Raw genomic sequence first — 22,910 nt, forward strand, 5'->3', positions numbered from 1 at the left:
AAATTCTTATGGATGGAATTAAGATATGAGTTAAGGATATTGAGCTGTCTTATGTTACCATTGAAGAGAAGGAACGTGTCATCAACGTAGCGGCAGTAGAATATTATCTTATCTTTCTGGCGGTTCTTATCAGACCATAGGTGTTCTACTTCGATTTTGTTTAAAAATAGCTCAGTTAGTACACTGGACAAAGGTGATCCCATGGCCATGCCTTCATTCTGGATGTAATATTCATTATCAAACATGAAATAGTTCTGTTTTAATACTGCTTCGGTTAAAATTAACAATTCATCTTTAGCGTGATCTGATAATGTGGAGTTTTTATCAAGATTATTCCTTAGAATATTTATTGTTTCGTTGATTGGAACATTAGTGAACAGGTTAACGATGTCAAAGGAGGCCATATTGTATCGTGGGTTGTAATTGATTTTTGACAACTTGTCGACTAACTCTATAGTGTTTTTGATGGAATGGCTATTCTCTAACTTAGTTTCTCTACGAATGATTTTGTCGAGAGTCTTAGCTATTTTATAAGCGGGCGAAGGGGTGAAGTTAACTAAAGGCCTGATCGGGATATTAGTCTTATGGATCTTCGGCAAACCACGTAAAATTGGTGCTTGTTCGTTTTCAAAGGACATAAACAAAATCATTTCTCTCAGCACCAACCTTTTAACTGCAGATGAAATAAAATACTTAAAAGTGACAAAACCACAAGCACCAATTTTACGTGGTTTGCCAAAATATTTTTTTTTACCTAAACATTTTTTTTGAAACAAATGTTCCTTATGTTCTATGTATAATATTAAAGCCCATGATTTTCCAAACAAAATGGTATATAGAACAGTATAATTAACATTGTTTTCAAGCTTCTCAGATCCGTTTTAATAAAACCTTGCAAATGAGCAAAAAATAGGCAGACATTAAGGCCAAAACAAGGGACACTCGGAGGGTTAATTAGGTATACAAACTCACTTGAATAGATCAATGTGAAAAGAATAAAATTATATACAATATTTACAATTAGGTCATAAATAAACTTGACAGGTTTTTGGTGATTAAATATCTTCATTGCTTGGGGTAAATAATGCATGATGGTAGAAACATGGTATAGTCCAAGTTCTTGTTCTTCGGATTCTTCATTTGGAATGTAGTTGGTTCCTTTACTTCAAGGTGATGCTGGTATTTGTTACATAATCCTGGAGCGTCCGAAAATGTATCTTGGTATTTGAGGAATAAATTGACGAGTTGACTTTTCTGTTCGGTATTTAGTAGTTGGTTTTGTTTAACAGTATCAGCTATAGTATCAGAGTTAATTGTGAGTGTTGGTGTATTGGAGTGGTGTAATGTACCATAATCATATTTATTTAGTATATTATTTTCATGTGAGTTTTCATAATCATATATATCATCATAATCATCATCGTTGTTGTTCATTAAATAGCACAAAATTCCTTCATAATAAATTCCCGTCAAACTTCAATAACATGTCATTATTATTTATATTCAATTTTATTATATTGTCATTAAAGTTTATTGTCATCTTCCATAATGTAATCGTATCCATTCCTAATATAAGATTGTGTACTAAGTTAGGTACCATGATTAATTGTAAAGTACTTTTTACATCATTATTACTGACATTCATAAGTAGTATTTTCGATACTCGTTTAGATTTTTCGCCAACTGTGGTCTTTATATGAACACCTTTTAGGGGTAACTCTTCAAATTGTCCTATGATGTAGGCAAAATATCATTTTTATTTCAACTTTAAATATCTTATACTTTTAATAAATTAATATGGGATTTAGGTTGATTTAATAGTTAGGTAATTATTACAGACTAGTGGCTTGTAGGGGCAATAGCCCCTATATTCTAGTAAATATTTGGTACAAATTATAAGCCTCATGGGTTACCCTACCTTGAATTATAATTTAACATTTTTGCATATTATGATATGTATAATAGTTATTACATACCTGCATAAGTAATGCATTTTGATGTCTACTCTGTTTAAAAGAAAAATTCCAAAGGACATGCGGTGTGTTTATAATATATACTTTCTAATCATAATACAACTATGGAACATTTTCCAATAATTGTCTTCATGACTATTAATTAAATATATATAGATTTCTTTAAATATAGACAAATCCACTTAGAAAAACACATAGAGATAATGTCATCATCCAAATTGTAAAATGCTATAACAAAATCTCTCTGAAACAACATTTGTCGTATAGTATCCATTTTGGTCTATTCCTTGGTCTTTATTTGGTTCTAGTACTATTAACATCATCTGGCCTCTTTGCAAATCAAAAAGCAACATAAGTTGACCATGGTTGAACACTGGTTTTTTTCAAATAAATGCCAACTTTTGTGAAGGTTCGGCCTTGCGCCACAATTTCACCAAATCAAATTGCGCAATGTACCACAATGAATGCACCCTTCGTTCATTGGTTCTACGCTGTGTAATGCAATCTCATTTAAAAGTGGTAATCTATACACAGGAATAAATTCATGTTCATTCGATGCTCATTTATTCTTCTTCCATTAATATCGTGCCAAATCTGGCGCCTGTTCTCATTTTGAGGAACAATTCCTCTGCGTGGTGGTCTTCCGACATTATACATTATTACTGTGCAAAAGAACAATCCATTGTAAAGTATTCAGTTTAAAAGCATCAAATTGTTTGTTCAACAGATTTTATCTAATTTTCACTTTGTGTTGTTTACTACTTCACTAACAATTTTACAATAACAAAATAATGCACATTCAGGGGTGGTTATATTTTTTTAAATTTATATAATCACAGCTGTGTTTACACTAAATAAAAAGACACAACATTAGATTCCAATGCTATTTAAATGTGAATTATTTTAATCTGTAGCAACCTTTTGGTACATAATTAAGAAAAATGAATATTTTTCCCCAAAATTTCATGCCCAGGCCTTTAAAATGAGACCTCTCTCAGCTTTTTACGGCCTCCCGTTCACTCACAATTTCATTGTAAAATTTTGGTCTTACGGAATTAGATATATAGATATTAGAACTGATAACAGTATGGATTATCAACATAGATAATTACGTCACTAGCTTTACTAGCGTGATTACTTTTTAAATTCCTTCAACATGTGACCAGTTCTTTTTACAAATGAATGTTATTTTAAACAGCTAATTCAAAACAAACTATATGTTATTGTTTTTACTTTTCTTTGTTAACTCTTATTTAATTAGCAATTGATTCAGGGTAATTGATATAAAGGATAGGTGTGGACGATTCGTTTAATGATGTTAGGACACCAAAGTTATATTATTTGTATTGTGAATTTTATTCAATATTTAATTTTAAATTTAGGTAGTATCTATTCAGACCTACTGAAAATTGTGTATAGTATGAGTAATTGTATTGTGGTGATAATTATGGGAGAGGCAGGTATGCAATGGAAGGTGGTATTGTTGACTAGGTCTATACACTTCTCAATCGACTATTACCATTGACTATTGGATACTGAATTATTATATTAATAGTCAAAGCTATTACTCTCTACTGTAGGCTACTTATAATCAGTGTGCAAATCAGCAGTAAATCTCACTTCAACGCTTTTCACATTGTCACAATTGCTGTTTTATTGTAAAATTATCGGATCTAAAATGTATATCGTATAGGCCTATAATAAAACATATTTGGCCACGCAACATTTGTTTACAAGATGATTTTTCACATTAAAACTGCAAGAAAATATTTTGTCAAGCTGTTCTGAATTGTACACAGTTTTAACTGACTACTCAATTCCCGTACGTAGGACGGGCTAGCATCTTGTAATTATTAATAATATCTATAAGTATAAAAGAGGATGTTTGTATATATATATATATATTTGTTTGGCAGTGATAAACTCAGACACCGCTGAACCGATTGCCAAGAAACATGGTACATACGTGTAGAATTTCATGGAATAGGTTTATACACCATCAATTTCGTGATCCGTCCAATCGGCTCCGCCCCAGTGGCTCTGGAGTTTCCCATGTTAACCTTATGAGAAATGGAATTAATGAATCTTAACAGCTGTTTCAATTAAACAAGTTGGTTCTGTTCTATGATGTTCAATAGCATTAAAGTTACAAGGATTACCAACAGGGTGCAGCACTATTATTTCTTTTACATTTATGACAACAGCTAATTTGCAACCAAAAGGTGAGTGAGCGTAGCGAACGAACTTCAACCTGGAGGCGAGTTAGCGTAGCGAACGAGCTAACCTGAAGGCAAGTGAGCGTAGCGAACGAGCTAACCTGAAGGCAAGTGAGCGCAGCGAATGAGTTCCAACCTAAAGGTGAGTGAGCGTAGCGAACGAGCTCCAACCAGGACGTGATTGAGCCATGCGAACGAGATCGTTTTGAAAATTAAGAAGTTAAAAGGGGCAAAGCCCGCGGGTTACAGCTAGTAATTAATAAAATATAATAATTATTATTATTATAAATTATATAGTATCTATATATTAATTTGAAACTGTTTTTCTTTGTGACAGCTATTTTGAGAGAACGGCTGGGCGTAGAAACTCGGTAGAGGTGTCTAAAGAAAGGTACTGGTCTGTAGATGAGCCATCAAAAGAGAAACATGGAGAATTCCCTCGGGGCTCTGCCCCAGAGGCCTTTAAATTCCCATCCCATGTTATTCTTATGGAGGAAAACGAGGTTTTTGTCACAGTAAATTTGAGAGAACGGCTGGGCGTAGAAACTTGGTAGGGGTGTCTAAAGAAAGGTATTGGTCTGTAGGTGAGCCCTCAAAAGAGAAACGAGGTAAATTTTCTTGGGGCTCTGTCCCAGAGGCCTTTAAAGTTCACTCTGCAATTTTGTTTACATTACGACCATATGGATAATTTTACACTACTTTTAATGAACCAGCTGTTAATATTAAAATTTTATTCAAAGGTCTACTGAAACTGTCAAAATTAAATTTTTACATTATTATTTATGATTTTAAATGGATTCTCTACTGCATGGCAAGTTTTTTATAGTTTCAACAAAATGATGAATTTATGATACGTTTTAAATGTTTTGTTCAATAATCTATGCATTATTGCTCTTAGAAAATTTTAAATTATGAAATAGGTGTGATATATCAATTTCAAAGGAACATAATTATTCCTTATCGGGTTAGCTTATATATATTGTAAGGTTGGCACTTGCCTTTTTTTCCTACTTTCAATCACCATATTTTTTTAAATTCAAGAAAGAACACCAGAGATTTATTTATTGGTATGAAGGTTTTTGATAATCGGGTTGAAAATTGTGTCATAGATGGGTACGTTGAGGATGAGAGCTGTGTTCCAAGTTTTGGAATAGACTAACTACGGAGTATGTTTCATCTATGGTTTTGGTGAAGTAGGTGAACTAATGTCAATTCAGGTATTTAAAAAAAATGTGTACACGGTTTTTACTTTGATGTAGCCTACACATATAGCTAGGTCGAACAACGCATCTAAACCTCACTTCATACAAAACATTCGGAAACACAACAGTGTCATCACATCTCATCGCATTTGCATAATTTGTTACCAAGGCTGGACTAGGTAATGGATTTGGTTCTGCAAATGTTCAAGATTTGTGATCAAATTTCCTACAATTATGGTTCATTCCATCCACGAAATACATGCACAGCTTTATGTGATCGATATGGCCAAGGCAAAACTACCCCATAAGTTAATGGATTATCAAGTAAGAACAGGATGATTAAATACATGGGTCGATGTGGCAAGAGAAGGAATTAAAATTGCTGAGATCGAAGTAAGAATGTTACTGCTTTCTGGAGAATCAGATATTTTTATCAAATACAAAAAACACTGATTTAATATGCTGATAGAATTTTGTATTTTTATGACCAAAGATGAAGATTTACTTATAAATCCGGATACAATCTGAATGATTTTCCTAAAGCAGATTGAATTATAGTTGTTATAGTAATAAATATTGACTCTTTCTGTAACATGATAGACTAATTATATGAACTCATTCTCCCATATAGTGAAAGTGGCTTTGGCATGTAACAAACTCATGAACAAACAATTATAAGACTCCTAAAAAACCTTTTGGGCAACCTAAAGCCGATAAAAAGGTAGGAAATATTGTGTTAAACGAATTGATCAATCACGTTTTTTAGGGAACACAATCGTCATACTTATTATTGCTTATCCTCCCTTCATTTAACTAAGATTTTAATAACTTCACTCTATCCATCGCAGTTAGCTGAATTTACATAAAACCTCAAGATTAACCGTCGATTTCGACGGGGTTCCACTAGTTATTTATAATAATTTATACGTCGACTTTTATGCATTTCGTAATACGCAAACTCCTCCTAGACGGCTGAATCAATCGTTTTCAAATTTTGCATGGTGATAACGACCATATCGGTGAGTGCCAACATCTATATGGCGTTAAAAAAGTCTCTCAGGAATCCGCCCCACTGGGTCTCAAAGTTTCAATGTAATCCTTATGGAAGCAGTATTTGACACAAAAACAAATACATATGATCAGCTGTTGACTTTTGAATGCAGTAGATAAATAAATAGCTGATAGCATTATTCCACAGATATTAGAACATAAACGGTGATATGGATCATAAATATAATCAAATGAAGACACTAGCTTGAGGTCCGTGACGTAGGAAGTGGTGAAGGAAGTAGTAAAGGTGAGCAGTCTGGAGTGTATAAACTGTTTAAGACGATTAGATTTAGGTAGGTATCTGCATTCCTAAAATTCTATGGGAAGAGAGGAAAACGGGTCCGTGACGTAGGAAGTGGTGAAGGAAGTAGTCAAGGCGATCTACCCGGAGTGTGGGAACTGTTTATGACGATTAGATTAAGGTATCTGCATTCCTAAAATTCTATGGGAAGGGAGGAAAACGGGTCCGCGACGTAGGAAGTGGTGAAGGAAATAGTCAAGGCGAGCTGTCCAGAGTTTGGAAACTGTTTATGACTATTCGGTTAAGGTATCTACAATCCTAAAATGCTATGGGACGGGAGGAAAACAGGTCCGCGATGTACAAAGTGGTGAAGAAAGTAGTCAAGGTGAGCTGCCTGGAGTGTGGGATCTGTTTATGACCAATAGATTAAGGTATTTGCATTCCAATAATGCTAAGGGAAGGGAGGTAAACAGGTCCGTGACGTAGGAAGTGATGAAGGAAGCAGTAAAGGCGAGTTTTTCGGAGGGTGGGAACTGTTTATGACGATTAGGATCTTGGTATCTACAATCTTAAAATGCTATGGGAAGAGAGGGAAACAGGTCTGCGACGTGAGAAGAGGTGGAGGAAGAAGTAAGGTGAGCAGTATGGAGTTTGGGAACTGGTAGCAGTTAGATTAATGTATCTGCAATGCTGAAATGCTATGAGAAGGGATGGAAGCATGCCCACGACATAGAAAATGGTGAAAGAAGCAGTAAATAGGCTAGCAGTGCGGAGTGTGAGCAATGTTTGTGGCAATTAGATTAACGTATCTAAAATACTAAAATGCTATGGAAAGTGATGAAAACAGGTCCACGATGTAGGAAGTGGCCTAGGAATTAGTAAAGTATGAACATATTGTGAGAACCGTCTGTGGCAGTTAGATTAATGTATCTTCAATCCTAAAATGCTATGAGAAGGGAAGGAAACAGGCCCCACGACGTAGGAAGTGGTGAAGGAAGTAGTAAAGGCTGGCATTGCAGAGTGAGGGAACCGTTTGGGCAGTTAGATAAATGTATCTAATACTTAAATGCTATGAGAAGGGAAGGAAACAGGTCTATGACGTAGGAAATGGTGAAGGAAGTAGTAAGGCTTGCAGTGCAGAGTGTGGGAACTGTCTTTGGCAATTACATTAAAGTATCTGCAATCCTAAAATGCTATGGGAAGAGAGGGAAACAGCTCCACGACGTAGGGGGTGGTGAAGGAAGTAGTAATGGTGGGCAGTGTTGAGTGTGGGAATGGTAAATGTTGTGGGTAAATGTATCTGCAATTCTAAAATGCTATGGGAAGAGACTGTAGACTGAAGGTTAAAATGATTATGAAGCACGAATCGTTACATATTTCGATACGTATTCAATCGTATACAATAGAAATTTACAACTGAGTTGACAACAGCTAAGGTTTACTCCATAGAGGCTTAAACGAATTTTATTCCCTAAAGAATAAAAATGCTACTTTAGACCCGCAACGCATGCACCAATGACAACTGTTTTTACTGCAGTATGACAAAAACAATATAATATGAACCCTTGATCACTCCGCTCAATTTTGTGGATGCATCTGCGAACGCCACCTAGTTTATTTATTAACTAGCTGTACCCGCGGGCTTTGCCCCGTTTAACTTCATAAGTGAGCTCGTTTGCATGGCTCAATCACGTCCTGGTTGAAGTTCCTTCGCTGCGCTCACTCTTGCCTTCAGGTTAGCTCGTTTGCTACGCTAACTCGCCTCCAGGTTGAAGTTCGTTCGCTACGCTCACTCACCTTTTGGTTGCAAATTAGCTGTTGTCATAAATGTAAAAGAAATAATAGTGCTGCACCCTGTTGGCAATCCTTGTAACTTTAATGCTATTGAACATCATAGAACAGAACTAACTTGTTTAATTGAAACAGCTGTTAAGATTCATTAATTCCATTTAAATATACTCATAAGGTTAACATGGGAAACTCCAGAGCCACTGGGGCGGAGCCCAGAGGTCGGAGGGTAAAATCCTTTCTTAGTGAGTGTCTACTACCCAAAAGGAAGATGCCTGCCAAGTTTCAGGTTCCTAGGTCTTATGGTTTCTGAGATTTCGTGATGAGTGAGTGAATGAGTCAGTGGTATTTGAGCTTTTATATATATATAGATGAAAAAAAAATAATAGTGTTGCACCCTGTTGGTAACTTTTTAATGCTTTTGCATATCATAGAACCAACTCTATAAGTTGAACCAGCTGGCTAAGTTTCTTGAATTTCCTTTAAATATGAATACTCATAAGGTTAACATGGGAAACTGCAGAGCCACTGGGGCGGAGCCCGAAAAGGATGTTTGAAATAAGAATATGCCTATATGTTAATCGGGAATGTGAGCTATCACCATGCCAAATTTCATTGTTTGAAAGATTTTGTTTTTTATTATATATATTGTTGTTAGGAGTACATTCAGTGTCCTAGGAGTGCTCCTCGGTGCACTCGGAGGAAATTTGAAACAAAGTTAGAGAAACACAGATTAGAATTTTTAAAGAAAAAACCACCTATATGGGGTACAAATTTCTTAAAGCACTACCAGATGAACTAAGATTAGAAAACAATGCAAAGAAATTTAAGACAAAACTGAAAACAATTTTAATAGAAAAAAATTATACTCTCTTCAGGACTTCTTTACTTGTATGAGAGTTTGCATTGTGGGCGGTGTATGTGTATGGTACAGTACGAGGTGTGGCTAGAAAAAAACCGGACTAGTCCCGGTGCAAAAATAAAACGAATGCAATAAGGCTGAAAGTCGCGTGGCCTGTCACGTGACTCGCCCTGCCTACTGCTCGAGTTTCATCTGCCTTCTTTACTCAGTATGCCCGTGGCGTCTGTTCTAAGTAGTTGTCGTTTTGTCTGTGCGTCGGAAAAATGTTGAGTGTACAAAAAGAACAGCGTGTTAACATAAAATTTCTTTTCAAACTTGGAAAATCTGCAAGTGAAACGTTTGTAATGTTACAACAAGTGTACGGCGATGATTGTTTATCACGAACACAAGTGTTTGAGTGGTTTAGGCGATTTAAAGATGGCTGCGAAGACACAAGTGATGACACTCATACTGGCAGACCATTGTCAGCAAAAACTGATGTACCAACCGATCTTATTTGATCAATGTGTCTCCTGTAGGTGGAATTTCCAGATTCAATATTATAGTGGCATGTGCCCAGTTTTTGTAGAATCCTTCCAAATCTCCACTTTTGTGGCGTTCCGTAGATTCTAAAAAAAAACAGAGTCTCCTTTAAAGTTCCTCCCATAAGATTGTTGGATAGTCTGGTCATTTGTGCAAGTATTTGATGAGTTAAGAAGTGTCAAATCAAGCCTTGACCTCAACAGTCTGCCGATGAAAAGATGAGCAGGTGTTAACCCTGTAGTTGCATGAGGTGTTCTCCTATATGCCATGAGAAATCTGGCAACCTTTTGGTTAAGGGTACCAGGTTCATCTTTCATAGACCTAAGGGATTGTTTTAAGGTCTGAACATATCTTTCGACCTGCCCATTGGTAGCTGGATGATATGGAGCAGAACGTTTATGGCATATGCCATTCAGTTCTAAGAAGTTTTTAAATTCTTGAGAAGTATATTGTGGACCGTTGTCTGAAACCAAGATATGTGGAATGCCAAAATTGCTGAAGAATGTTCGCAGGCAGTCTATGGTTTTGTTTGTAGTTGTAGAATTCATTGGAATAACTTCTGGCCATTTACTGTACGCATCCACAATAATTAAAAAGTAGCTGTTCATAAATGGTCCAGCGAAGTCAACGTGAATTCTCTCCATAGGTTTTTCAGGAGCAGACCATGGATGTACAGGTACTTTGGTTGGATCATTACGATGCTCTTGACAATTTTTGCAATTTCGAACCAATGTTTCAATATCATGGTCAATATTTTTCCACCAGACATAGGAGGGAGCTAAAGCTTTCATCTGAACCATACCTATATGTGCTTCATGAAGTTCTTGAAGAATTTTGTTTCTTAATGATTTTGGTAGGCCTATTACAACTCTATGTCCTTTAAATAAGCACCCCAATTGATAGCTCCATTCTGATTCAGTGTCTCTGAACTCACTTGAATGGTTTATGAGCTTTCCTTCATTAAGAGCTTCATAGATGTCTGACAGTTCCTGATCTTTTTGAGTTTCTTCTGCTATTAGTTTGCTTGAAACGGGAAGGGCTTGGAGTTGTTGTATTTCAAAAACATCAACGTTGTCTATTTGGTTAACATCTTGGCAAATATTTGAAGGTAAACGGGATAAGGCATCTGCGTTGGCATTTTCATCAGTAGATTTGTATTTGATGTCGAAATTAAAGGCTTGGAGGAAAACAGCATAATTTTGTAATCTAGTAGCTGCTAGAATTGGTATACCTTTTTTATCACCAAATATATATGTCAATGGTTTGTGGTCGGTGAAAAGAGTAAAGTGATGGCCATGCAGGAAGTAATAAAAACGTTTTACAGCAAAGTAGATGGCTAATGCTTCTTTCATTATGACACTGTACTTCATTTCCGAGGAGTTTAATGTTCGTGATGCCATTGCAATAGGTCTTTCAGACCCATCCGGATAAACATGTGAAAGAACGGCTGAGATGCCATGCTGGCTTGCATCTGTAGCTAAGATGAGTGGTAAGTTAGGATCAAAATGAGTAAGAAATATGTCTGATTTCGTTTCCTCTTTAATGTTTTGGAATGTTCTTTCACAGTCCTCAGACCAAAAGAATTTCGTAGATGACTTGTTGAGATTTATAAGAGGATATAATTTCTCACTTATGTTTGGAATGAACCTTCTGTAGTAATTAATCAGACCAAGGACGTGTCTGACTTCATGTATGTTTGAAGGGCGAGGCAAATGGTCAATAGCTTCAGTTAGTTTTTGAGTTTTGTATATCCCTTTGTTGCTAATTTTATACTCCAAATACTCAATCTCATTTACCATAAAGCTTGATTTTTGTCTAATAATTCTAAGATTGTACTGCTTGAACCTCTCAAATACCTGTTTTAAACGGCTAAGATGTTGTTCGTTAGTGGTGCCTGAAACAACTATATCATCATAAAAGACTTGTACCCCTTCTATCCCTTCAACAACTTTCTCCATTGCTTTTTACCAAATAGCAGGAGCTGCAGATATTCCGAATGGTAATCTATTATATTGGTACAAACCTCTGTGTGTATTTATTGTTAACAAATAACGATCCGACTCTCTTATGGGCATATGAAGAAAAGCCTCCGATACGTCAATTTTACTGTAGGTGATACTGTTACCAATTTTAGATAAGATTTGTTCAATTGCTGGAACTGGGTACTCAGGGACAAGAAGAGATGGGTTGAGTGTGACTTTGAAATCACCGCACAGTCGTATGTTACCATTGGCCTTTACTATTGGAACTACTGGTGTTGCCCAGCTGCTGTAATCTACTTTAGAAATAATACCTTCTCTTTCGAGTCTATCAAGTTCCTCATTCACTCTAGGAATGAGTGCAAAAGGAACTGATCGAGCTTTCTTAAAAACTGGTTTAGCATCGGGTTTTAAATAAAGTTGTACTTCCAATCCCTGAAGTTTGCCTATGTTTTTAACAAATAGGTCATTTTCATATTGTTTTAAAAGATTTTCCAAGCCCAAGTTATTTTTGGAACTCAGCTGGTTGATTTCTTGCCAGTCAATTTTTATTTGTTTCAACCAATCCCTACCAAATAGAGTATCACAGTCTCCTTCCACAATGTATAGAGGTAAAACTTTGGTCTGTCCATGATAGTTAACTTTTACCATAGTTTTACCTATTGGAGAAAAACAGTGTTTATTGTAATCTCTGAAAATAACATTGCTTGGTTGCAACGGTCTGTGGCTTGGAAACATTCTTTTAAAGTTATATAGACATGATTGACGCTCCAGACCCAGTGTCTAATTCCATTGTAGTTGGTCGGTCATTAAGATTAACTTTTAGCAAGATCTTATCATTTGAACCTTTGGAATTATACAAAATATCAACAACATTGTGTGTGGGATCATGGACATATACTGTGTCGGATGTTAGATTTAACTCTTTGTGTACAGCTTTAACATTTTTAGCTGTAGAAATAGTTCCAAACTTTTTAGTTGGTAATTTTATCACTGCATTTGAATTTGACAAACAGACTTTAGCAATATGACCAATTTTTTTGCAATAATTACAAAAGGTGTTAATATGTGGACAAGGTGTTGTATGTGATTTTCCACATCTGTAGCAAACTTTATTAGGATGGATGTTGTTACTTACTTTGTCAACTCCAATTGATATGTTATCACCACAGTGTAGTGTTGCTGCATCCTGGTAGGCTTTCTCGAGTGTAGTTGCCAGCTCCAGTGCTTTGTCCATCGTTGAGACCGATTCGCTGATCAATTTGGCTTGAATCGCTTCATTTCTCAATCCTTGTATGAACTGATTTCGTAATGCTGTGTTGAGAAAGTTGCCAAAGTTGCAGTATCTTGACAATCCTTTCAATTCCGTTGCAAAGTGCTGTATGTCTTCACCTTCCTGTTGACGTCTATTATGGAATTTGAAAGCTTCTGCTACTTCGTTTGGTGGTGGTGAAAAGTGTTTGGTGAGTTGTTTAATTAATTCTTTATACTAAAACTCTGTAGGCAATTTAGGTTGTAACAAATCTCTAAGTGTTCCATAAGTTTTCTTTCCAATAACATGTAGTAGTGTTATTGTCTTGTTTTCCTCAGAAATATTGTTGAATACAAAAGCTATTTCTAGTCTTTCTAGGTAGCTGTTCCATGTTTCTTCATCATCATCAAAGGGTTCAAAAATAAAGTTCCTCGTCGCCATCTGCTATGTACTATGAAAAGAAAGTTGATTTATGTTTTAATACAAATTTTTATTCTGTAGCAAATTATTGTGAGTTAGCTTTTTTTCAGTGAAACAAAACAAAAACAAATTAATGTAAACAAAGGCATATGATAAATAAAAGAAATTAGGAAACAGTTGGTTGAACACAGCAGAGGCTATCCTCAAAAACTAATATCCAATCAGATAAAAAAAAACAACCAAGATAATAGTTTATCAAGTGATCCTAAATTTATTACTCAATATTATCCTGGGCTAAAAAAATTAACAGTGTAATGAAAGTAGCATTCAATATTTTGAAATCTTCCCCCAGTGCTGAAAATTTATTATTTGTTATTTTTAAAAGGCCACAAAATTTAAAAAAATATGTTGATGAGACCAAAATTTCAAAATTCTCGGCCTTCAAACAATTCTAATGTTTGAACCATGTCACAAGCCTTGATGTGGTATTTGTAAAATTATGAGTAGTACAACTGAATTTGATAGCAAAGTTACAAACAAGGTTTATCCGATTGTTGGTAGATCAACTTGTGAAACTCACAATTTGATTTATCAACTATTGTGTAAACATTGTCCAAAAGAATACATTGGCCAGACTTCAAACTCATTAAGAGTTTGAATGGCAGGCCATCGTTTTGATGTGGTACATGAAGACAAACGGAAACCAATCTATAATCATGCTGCTCACCACAACCAAATTTTTGAAGGCTGATATACCCTTATAGCCCTTCACAAAGTAAACCCACATCAAAACAACAGTTTCTGATTTGGCTCACCAGTTGGTACTGGTTCCCTGCTGGTTTAAATTTAAGATAGTAACAAAGTTATCAACTCAGCGGTCCTGGGCCTAGGTCTTCTTACCATGAGACCTAGGGCAATAGCTACTTCCCTAAAGGGAAACTCGCAAAAAGAAAATTTTCAAATAATTATGCATGTTTAAACTTTTTTCAGATTACTTATTGTACAGTAGTTATCTTTACCCATAGCATATATTTTGGGATAAATTTAATCAGCCAACAGTTAATTCGCTTAGTCAGGAGCTTTGTCTTGGTGCAGGTAGGCCTATTTATACCAAGCCTATTTAAGTGCATTCTTGTTTGCTGCAGAGAACAGTACAGCAGATTTCTGCCGCCACAAATGAGACGAGGGGCATGGCGGTCCTGGCTGGGATTGGGGGGCAAAAACTGTCCAGAGATCAAGCTTTTGGAACACTACAAGCGCATACCCCCCTCCACCCCTGACCGCAAATTGCAACGCAAGTACCTAGAGTTTTGCTGGGCCTTGCCTTACTACGGGTGAGTATATACTACTGTTTCATCTTAGAAATCAAACATATAGGCTAGTCAAGTATATGTTACATAAATAGGAACAGTCAATATTTACTACTTGCTAATAGATCAAATTAAAACTAAACTTATTTGTGTAATATTAGTATCACCAAGTTTTTAATCTCAAAGAAATATAATGTTTGAATTTATCTGTGATAGGCCCTAACTTAACTTTTTTTTATAAATGGTTTCTTTCATATTTTATCAACATTCAAATATAGCCTATTATCCAAGGTTTTAACTTGTTGGCTCATTTAAACTCTTTCATTTCTGCAGTGCAGGCTGAAATACAGGTTTTAAGCTCCATTTCAAATAAATCATAAGCAATAGACACGTAATTTTAAGTTTCAACTGTTGACCAGTTAACGGTGTATTGTAGCTCCAGCAGTTCTTTGTAATTTACACGACACGGTATCAGTGGCAACGTTCGAGAGTGAGGGAAACAGTCTACTGATCGCCTAATCCACTCCCCACCCTCTTGCTGACAACAATCGCACAACTGTCATGTAGTGATACGTTATGTGTGTTCCCAGAATTTCTGCAATACGATCTATACTATGTTTGTTTATTAATTGTATGTAGACATTGTCTATTGATGTATTTTACCTATCCGTTACCCTGGCGTATTTGTAAATTAATGATTTACCGGTACCTCTAAAATTCTATAGTTGTATATTTCAACTTTCAATGTTATTCTTAAAAGTAGTTATATTGCTGTCTCCTTAGAAAATAAAATTTTACAGCATAGAGAATTTGTTGTGGAAGAAGAGAAACCAAAAAAAGAACAGAAGGACAAAGAAAAAGAATAAATATTTTAGCGAATTTCTCTAAAGTAGCTATTACTGTAGGTGGCACGGTAAGACCTAGACCCGGGACAAATTTACTTTTTATTTTGATGTCCTTAGAGGCTTAAAACACAATTTAAAATTCCCATGTTATTCTTATGGAGAAAATGAAAACTGTTGTAGTTTACTTGTTTATGGATAATGTTGATAAAATTTGGCAAATTTATTTATTTCATCCTATACTATTGAAGTATGGTCAAAAAACAATTTTTACCTACCCCGTAGCAGCAAACCTAAGCACTCGTTTAATCTAATGTTATTTAAATTGAGAATAAACATTCTTATTCATGGAAATATTTTAGTAATAATGTAATCAGACAAGTTGAAATTCGCTTAGTCTGCAGGTTTGCTGTGGCAGGAGTATTTTATGTGTTTGTTATATTCCATCTTGATTCAACTGTTGTTTTTATTATCTGTGTGGTCTCTCTCCCCCCAACTACCCTAGATAATCAAGGTTCTACTGTTATTATTTTGGCTAATCGAAACAGTTTTCGGTCCCAATGAGTTCTGATAAGCAAGACTCAAGTGTATATAAATTTGAACGGTTGTTTTTTTTTTGTTTTAGCGAATTTCCCATATAGTGAATAAGCTATTACCGTAGTACTCATGGTAAGACCTGGACCCGGGACCGATTTTTTTTTTTTCGTTTTGAGGTCCCTAGAGGCCAAAAACACCATCCGTTCAAATTCATATATATATATTTATATAGGTGTCCGTTAGCGCGATAACTCGAGCAAAAACGATCCGATTTTGATGAAACTCGGTAAAAACGTGTAAACCTACGTTTATTCGAACGAGTTCGCGAACCAGCATGATCGGACCATGGGAACGGGGGTTTTATAGGGTAAAAATGGGGTTTTCCCATTTTTGACTCAAAATACATAAAATTTTGCAATTTCTTTCCAAACTATTTTGTAGAGCTTAAAAAAACAAATAATTTAGTATATTGAAGCGTTATAATGCACCTAATGGTTACGGAGAAAATTCCAAAAAATTGTAAATTTAAAATTCCCATGTTATTCTTATGGAGAATAAGTAAACTGTTGTAGTTTACTTGTTTATTAACATATTTTGCCCAAATTTGGAAAATGTGTTTATTTCTTACTAACTATTAACATTTTACATAAAAAACACTTTTACCCTCCCTGTTGCAGCAAACCTAAGTATGTGTTAAACTGATTCTATTTAAATAAGGAATGTGATATTTTTAAGGAGACGTTTTAGTGTAAATCCAATCAGGCAAATGGAAATTCGCTTAGTCTGCAGGTTTGCTGCGGCGGGGGTATTTTTTTTTGTCTCTGGGGACCTCAAAATAAAAAAGTTGATTGGTCGTGGGGCCAGGCTTACCAAGAGACCTACAATAACAGCTTATTCCCTATATGGAAAATTCTCATATAATGATCTCTCAGCTCTAATTCCTAATTCCCCATTTGTTGTGTATGTTACAGTTGTGCATTTTTCCAAGGTCAAGTAGAACAGCCTGTAAGAGGTCTCACATCTTTGATCACCCATCAAGATATTCCAGTTTTAGTTGGCATTAACCCCCAAGGAATCTACGTGATTGACAACACACAATGTGTAAGTTTGTTTATCAGGGTGTCTACCAGTCGGGAATTCCGGGAAATTCGGGAAAAAGTCGGGGATTTTGAAAGGTCGGGTAAAGTCGTGAAAAAGTCATGAATTTCGGCCGAAAGTCGGGAATAATCTAACCTTTCAAAATTAGGGATGAACGGGTCCCAAAACTTTAAAAAAATGTTCTGGATCTTATATTTCTGATCATTGGGACGGGATTACATTTGAGGGGTGGGGGATGAAACGAAAATGCATCGGAATTCCAATTCGATTCAGTGATGATCAAAATAACGATTTGAATCATGGGCATTCAGGGTCCATAATATACGTTTTTGAATCAGCATCCATACGTTATGGAATCAGTATCTATATACGGTATTGAATCATTATCCAAATAACTTTTTGAATCAGTGTCTATACGTCATTGAATCAGTATCCATATACGTAGTTGACTGTTACATTGATACTGTTACTTTGACTATCAGTATCCATATAACTTATTGACATTATTCAAATGATTGACATTAATTATATAAGCTATTCATTGAGATGAGACATTGCTTAGCCATACAAGTTATTACCATCCAAGTACATGGCACACACTGAGACATTGCTTAGCCATACAGGTTATTGCCATCCAAGTACATGGCATACACTGAGACATTGCTTGACCATACAGGTTATTGCCATCCAAGTACATGGCATACACTGAGTACTGAGACATTGCTTAGCCATACAGGTTATTACCATCCAAGTACATGGCATACACTGAGTACTGAGACATTGCTTAGCCATACAGGTTATTGCCATCCAAGTACATGGCATACACTGAGTACTGAGACATTGCTTAGCCATACAGGTTATTGCCATCCAAGTACATGGCATACACTGAGACATTGCTTGACCATACAGGTTATTGCCATCCAAGTACATGGCATACACTGAGACATTGCTTGACCATACAGGTTATTGCCATCCAAGTACATGGCATACACTGAGACATTGCTTAGCCATACAGGTTATTGCCATCCAAGTACATGGCATACACTGAGTACTGAGACATTGCTTAGCCATACAGGTTATTGCCATCCAAGTACATGGCATACACTGAGACATTGCTTGACCATACAGGTTATTGCCATCCAAGTACATGGCATACACTGAGACATTGCTTGACCATACAGGTTATTGCCATCCAAGTACATGGCATACACTGAGATATTGCTTAGCCATACAGGTTATTGCCATCCAAGTATATGGCATACACTGAGACATTGCTTAGCCATACAGGTTATTGCCATCCAAGTACATGGCATACACTGAGACATTGCTTAGCCATACAGGTTATTGCCATCCAAGTACATGATATACACTTAGACATTGCTTAGCCATACAGGTTATTGCCATCCAAGTACATGGCATACACTGAGACATTGCTTAGCCATACAGGTTATTGCCATCCAAGTACATGGCATACACTGAGACATTGCTTGACCATACAGGTTATTGCCATCCAAGTACATGGCATACACTGAGACATTGCTTGACCATACAGGTTATTGCCATCCAAGTACATGGCATACACTGAGACATTGCTTAGCCATACAGGTTATTGCCATCCAAGTACATGGCATACACTGAGACATTGCTTAGCCATACAGGTTATTGCCATCCAAGTACATGGCATACACTGAGACATTGCTTCGCCATACAAGAAGTTATGTATACCTTGTAGTTCTGATTCTATCCTCTTATTTTATCAATGTAAACCAATTGAAAGATTCAGTATTTAAATCTTACAAAGGTTTTTATTTGTTTACACCCAAACATATCTTTATTTATAAAATGAATAAAATAAAATAGGTAACATACTTAACAACATGATGCTGCAAGTAAAAATTATGAAATAGGCAAGAAGCTCACTGATATTTCTAGAAATACTGGTTCTTCTAATGTATGATTGAAAACAGATATTTCACTCCACTGAGAAGTATGAATAGAAAAATCCATGTTGCTTCGAACCGAGTTACATCAACATTTTTTTAAATCGAATCGTTGCTTTGAGTTGAAATGATTTGCTGCTTCACACACCCCTACATTTAATACGGGATTTTCTTGGCATGTGATACGTTTCGATCTTCAGTGATTTCGCTGGGTCGTAAGTGACAACATATGTTGACGAAGGTACCGTGACCGCGAGACGGAAAAAGGTGTAGTAACATGGAGAATGGACCGAGTGTTTGGTCGGGATTTATATAAAAATGGTAATGAAAAGTCGGGAAAAAGTCGGGAATTCCATTTGAGATATCTGGTAGACACCCTGTTTATGTATTTATCCTTTTATTAGGGATTAATCCTAAGAGCTGTATCCCCCATATATCTTAATACCAATTGGAGGAAAGAAGATAAAGAAATGGGTCTGAATGACTTAGGATCAGTGTAACTATCCCTCCCTGGTTTAGGAATGAATGCAATACGAGAATAACTCCATCCTGAAGGAATATGTCCTAAGGCTAAGCTTGCTCTGAAAAGTTAGCAGAGTAAGTGAATAATAATATCTAGACCTTCCTGGTGTAAACAAACAGGCCTTACCTTATCAGGACCCGGTGATTTGAGGGGTTGTAATAAGCTGACAGCTCATCTTACCTTACTGAAGGTGACTATGCGGCAGGCAGTGCTCCACATAGAATGGGTGGCATGATGGCCCAGATTTGGGCACTCAGAATTCACATCCTCCTGCTGCACTTCAGAAACAATACAACCAGTGAAATAATCTTTAGCCATAACCTTAAGTATTTCAGTAGGATCAAAAGCCATAGCACCACTCGGTCCCTCAACTGCACCAAGAGTGACATGTATATCTCTAGTAAGAACCTTGTGTATTCTGGAAGTGTCTTTAATGCTTCCTAAATTACTGCAAGAGTTATTCCATGAGAGTCTTTTGGCCTTACGTACTGCATGGTTATATTCTGTGAGAACAGAGTATTATGCGAGCTATTATTGGTTTTCTTAGCTCGCCTGAAGTGTCTCCTCCTAAAAGAAGCAAGTTCGGGACCCCACCAACTAGCTCTATTGCTCTTGCCCTTATGCAAGGGTCAATCCTTAAAGATTCAATAAGATTCAATAAGATTTATTGCAGCCATTAAACATAACATTTTGTAATAGGCATTGTTACAATAGTACTTAAAAATAGATCATACATCAATTATAAATTTAAATATCCTATTTAGAATCTAAACTAAACATGACATGTCACTATTTAAAAATTTTTCCTGCGTGTAGAATGCTCTTGATTTAAAAAACTCAGTAATTTTTCTTTTAAATTGGTTTAAAGGTAGTTCACGAAAACAAGTGGGTAGCTTGTTGAAGAAAATATGTTGATTGTAAAAATGGCTATTTAAAGTTTTTGAAAGTCTGATTTGAGGTGTGACTAGGTTGTTTTTGTGCCTCGTGTTGTATGGATGAGAATAGCTAGAAAATTTTAAGGGGTTGTTTTTTATATGAATTAAATTACAAAGAATGTACATAGATGGCAGTGTAAGTAAATTTAAATTGGAAAAGTGATCCCTACAGGATTCATGATCTTGCAATCCTAGCATGGCTCTAAGAGCTTTCTTTTGCCAAACAAATGCTTTCTGAGCTAAGTGTGAACCACCCCAGAGACGCAAACCATAAAGCAGCTGTGAGTGAAACAAACCGTTAGGATGTTACTATGCACCTGATTAGACGGTCTGCCGCCTTATCAAGCGCATCAGCTGTGTTAATGAGTGGTGATATGTTTAGGTTTGAAACAATCTTTCTATGAAGATCGGATCTGAAGGAAAACAACGTAGTCAGTCTTACCTACGCTCCTGTTTAAGCGAACTTAATTGCAAAAATTCCCCAACCCGAAAACAATATGCCTACGGTCAGACAGGGATGGCTCAAGCGGCTCAAGGGACACTGACCTGTCAGTAATCCTGTTAGCCATACCCACTAAACACAGGGTGAGCTCAATAACAGATTGACCTATCCTACTAAGAAAAGTCGGTTCTGAGCCTACATTAGCTATAAGAAGACCACAAGAAACTAGGTTCTCTAGAAGTGACCTACCTCGATTGTTGGTGTCCCTGCATCCCCAAGCTGTGTTATGAGCGTTGGAGTCGCAGCCTATCACAAGTTAAGCTCCGGACTCCTGTGCGATGTCGATCAGTCGTCTGACCTCAGCCGATGGGAATGGTCCCATCTTTGCATCACTTTGTAACTATTCAATCTAGATTAACTTATGGGTTGGTAATTTGGGGTAGTACTTCGTGTGAAAATTTTAATAGAATATTCCGAATTCAGAAAAGGGCCATTGGAATTTTGCATCATATTCCTGTTGATGAGCACTATCAACAAATAAATTATTAACTTTACCTTGTCATTTATATTTATGAATTATGTAAATACTTCATGAAAAATAGAATCCTTTTAGAAAATCACACAAATGCGTATAACACAAGACGTAATTTCATAATATATCCCTCGGACTCAACAGCAACATTTGAAAAATCCCCTGATCCCCTGACTCGTAGGGTAATTAATAAATTCTTATTAGAAAAAGACACAGACTTTAACAATTGTTTTTTGAAGAAGGTCAGGCAATATTTGTATGGCAATGCATTTTATACTTTGAATGACTTTTTTAATAGTAGTGCTAAGTTAGTTAAAGCTTTGAGATGACATTGTACTTACTCATCATCAATGTATATTCTCTATGTACATATATTTGTATATTTATGGAGAAATAAAACTCTTTTTTTCTTTCTTTCCCTCGTCGCCCTGTGGCATGTAAACAGAGGCCAACAGCAGTTTTATGTTTGATTTGACACATGCAGTCTTAATTACTGTTATGTCCCTCGAACAAAGCTCTAGAACTGGATTACATTTTAGCCTTTCTTTAACCCAAATGCAAGTTATAGGGTGTGGAACAGACGCAGAAATTATCTTACCCCTGATAGTACCCATCCCAGTAATTCTAAAATTACTGTCCCAGGGCTCCTGAATTAAAGCAAAATCTAAGGACTGCTTAACCGTGCTCTGACAACACAGCCGTGGCACCCTTACTATGTTGTAGGTTCGCCTGAAGGACCTGGGTCATCAGAGGGAGCACCAGAGATGACTCTGAGCTGCAATTTCCCCAGGCCCAGTTAGATAATCCAGCCACGGTCTTTTAGAATCTGCACATTCATTTCATCAATGGCAAGAGCAAGTATCTGATGATCGTCCTTGTTGAGACGCTTGTCAGAGCGTAGGAGCGGTTCCACTCTTAGTTTCAATTTCAAATAGTCTTTTTACATCTGAAAAAGAGATTTGTTTACCGTCATAAGTGAAATTGTGAGTCATGAGATTATGTCTCAGTGATTTCAATAAATGGTCATGCGCAACAGATCCCTATAGTCTGCTACAATTAATTATCTTCATACCCCTCTCACCTTCCAGCGCTAGCTTCGGTGCCCCACCCTCTTTAGCCAGTCAGAGGTTTCAGTATTACCTCAAGTTACGACAAGAGCACCCTTCTCATGGTAAATTTTTTTAAACTGATGCGGGAGGTCATCACCAAACACCAGCTCCATCAGTCTGTCCTGCAACAGGTCACA

At 36.3% G+C, this 22,910-nt stretch overlaps 1 protein-coding gene across 9 annotated transcripts in view; it reads left to right on the forward strand.

The window, feature by feature from the left end:
- Positions 1 to 22,910, forward strand: part of LOC128985614 (FERM domain-containing protein 8) — a 140,494-nt gene that overhangs the window by 76,233 nt on the left and 41,351 nt on the right. For all 9 annotated transcript variants that reach the window (XR_008490053.1, XM_054405314.1, XM_054405323.1 and 6 more), the window contains 2 exons: positions 14,651 to 14,839; positions 17,166 to 17,295. Coding sequence is in view for 8 of the 9 variants with exons in the window: in XM_054405314.1 (XP_054261289.1) it covers positions 14,651 to 14,839; positions 17,166 to 17,295 (319 nt within the window). In the remaining variant the exon portion in view is untranslated. The remainder of the gene's footprint in view (positions 1 to 14,650; positions 14,840 to 17,165; positions 17,296 to 22,910) is intronic.

Source organism: Macrosteles quadrilineatus, unplaced genomic scaffold (assembly GCF_028750875.1).
Source record: "Macrosteles quadrilineatus isolate MER2022 unplaced genomic scaffold, UCM_ALF_1.0 Scaffold_1__1_contigs__length_201487025, whole genome shotgun sequence".
Classification (NCBI taxonomy): domain Eukaryota; kingdom Metazoa; phylum Arthropoda; class Insecta; order Hemiptera; family Cicadellidae; genus Macrosteles; species Macrosteles quadrilineatus.